Source organism: Agrilus planipennis, unplaced genomic scaffold, assembly GCF_000699045.2.
Source record: "Agrilus planipennis isolate EAB-ADULT unplaced genomic scaffold, Apla_2.0 scaffold218, whole genome shotgun sequence".
Lineage (NCBI taxonomy): Eukaryota > Metazoa > Arthropoda > Insecta > Coleoptera > Buprestidae > Agrilus > Agrilus planipennis.
In genome coordinates this window covers 384,911-387,161 of record NW_020440118.1, presented here as the reverse complement: position 1 = coordinate 387,161, position 2,251 = coordinate 384,911, and the positions used below count along the sequence as shown (strand labels likewise).

The 2,251-nt window shown below is 43.5% G+C and overlaps 1 protein-coding gene across 1 annotated transcript in view; it reads left to right on the top strand.

Moving 5' to 3' along the window:
• The window catches only part of LOC112906028 (DNA polymerase-like), a 20,473-nt gene extending 19,861 nt beyond the window's left edge, over nt 1-612 (top strand). Inside the window, exon 4 of the mRNA XM_025979583.1 lies at nt 470-612. Coding sequence (XP_025835368.1) covers nt 470-612 — 143 coding nt within the window. The remainder of the gene's footprint in view (nt 1-469) is intronic.
• Nucleotides 613-2,251: the final 1,639 nt, after the last annotated feature.

The following is a 2,251-nucleotide window of genomic DNA, read 5'->3' as shown; positions in this document are numbered from 1 at the left end:
TTTCACACACAAGCCTTGCTATATGAGCTCTCAAAGCATATAAAAATTATACGGCTTAAATGTGAAGTTGGGTGCAAAAGAATACAATTAAATCCTCTGTCGGGAAAAAACGAAATGACTTTCCGAACAACCCTATATTTTTGAAAATTTTATTTCTTCTTCGGTATCGATTTTGTTCTTAATGCCCATGAGTTCTGCTGCGGTCAGGTTTAAAGTCTCTTTATTTAAGTAGTTTAAATTGAGGGGTTGAAGATTTGGTGACTTGTTTTTATATTTTTTTCGAGGGAGCAGTCTGATGGGATAACAGGGAGTTCGGTGTATAAATTGATTGTCTTGTTATTATTACGGGTGTCCTTGGTTGTTATACGGAGTCCATTAGAAAAATAACAGGTACATTTCTGGTGGACTGTAATGACGAACCAAGGGGAGATTCCCTGTTTATTTAGTTTAACGTGGTGATTCCTACTAGGTAGTCTATCCACCACGGCCCCCATGGGCGTGGGATTGAGATACGCTCAATCAGCGCGCGATGACTATGTCACCGCTACCAGGTCCTTCCATTTGGTTAGCAAGACCATCTGGAACCCTCTGGTGCGGGCGGGACCTATCTAATCCCTACCAAGCTTAGCAGGCCTGGTACCCGAGCGGAACGCCGCTCACTCGTTGATGTAGCACAAAAGCAGATGATACTAGTGTGCCATCTCTCCCCCAGCGTGCGGGGTCAACCACTGCCACTACGAATCTAACCTCTGATCCTCCCGTAGTACCAGTCAGCATCACTGGTTGGATGTTCGGAGTAACAAAGCTACTCCTCCCAGTTGGATTACTTGCAACTCCGGCACTGGTAGGCCAGCTCGGGTACGTGGGATCGCCAGCCCCAAGCCGTTAATTACGCTCACATCTACGCTTTCACGGCCCCTGCGTTTACAACACAAGGTATGGAACAATTACGTTCACTGGGAATACAACGAGTGAAGGGAAGGTGATTTGTAAAAACGGCTGGTGAATGCCAACGACCCACAGCATATTTCAACGCAGCACAGAAAGATAAGTTATTATATTGATAATAGATGTTGGATTGATGGTTAATGCTGTAATTCTTTATTGAAGGAGAAGCAATCTTCTTGGGAACACTTGAGAAGCGAATAATGTAAAAGCCTTGAAATTACCTTCATTGGCCACCACTCCACTCAGATCAAGTAGGCCTTCTTCAGATACTGTAATACCCATGGCATGTAAATCTCTTAGATCATCATATAGAGGACAACACCCTACGATATGATAGTAATCCTCTGTTTCACCACATATACAAAGGGGAGATTGTGCCAGTCCTCGATTGTGGAGGTGTTTGTTAAAGCTTCCATAACCCGTAAGTAGAAAGTTAGTGTAGAGGGTAGGATCAATCCAAGGTTTTTCTTTTGAAGTTGTTACCGCCGGCATGTAATTGTATAGGATTCTACCTTTGCTACTGGTGTCCCATCTGGTTTGCCAGCGCGACATCAGTCGCCACGTCAATAGCGCGTCCAGGTCTTTACTACTTAGATGGGATATTTCTTCTGGTGTAATAAGATCCAGATCACCCAAGGTAAGTCCTTTTTTGATTCGGTATTTAATGCCTCTCCCATAGAACTGTAAGTCTCAGGGTAATTCCCCCATGAGAACCTGCATTGCCTCCGTCGATACCGTTCTGCACACTTTAAGGCAGCCGTATAATGTTACTCTTTGACATCTATTGAGTAATTGTTTGATATAACCTAACTGCATGACTTCAAGTAGGCCACCGGCCCCATATAGAGCACATGATGTGAACAGGTAGCGATATATAATTCCGCGGGATTTTTTGTTAAGCTCCCAATCTACTCTCATAATTCTTAACAAGCACCCTACTGTGCTAACTAGTTTATCCCTTAGTTTTAAGAAGTGGTCTCTGTGATTCATCCGTTCTCCTATATAGATTCCAAGGTACCTTAGGCACTTAACTAATTTTATGCTTTTTTCCCCTAATCGTATGTTTGGGGGACGTGTGTGGGATAAATGTCCCTTTAACCATAATGCAACAGTTTTGGAGGAGGAAACCTCAACTCCTACGTTTACACCCCATTCCTTATCTGTTGCAACTAGAGCCGTCCCATTATTCTCTATTTCTCTTCTGCTGTCCCCTCCAACGAGTAGGACCAGATCGTCCGCAAATGCAGCGAATCTGGCCCCAGCAGATTCTAGTTTATATAAAAGTTCGTCCATTAGTAAGTTC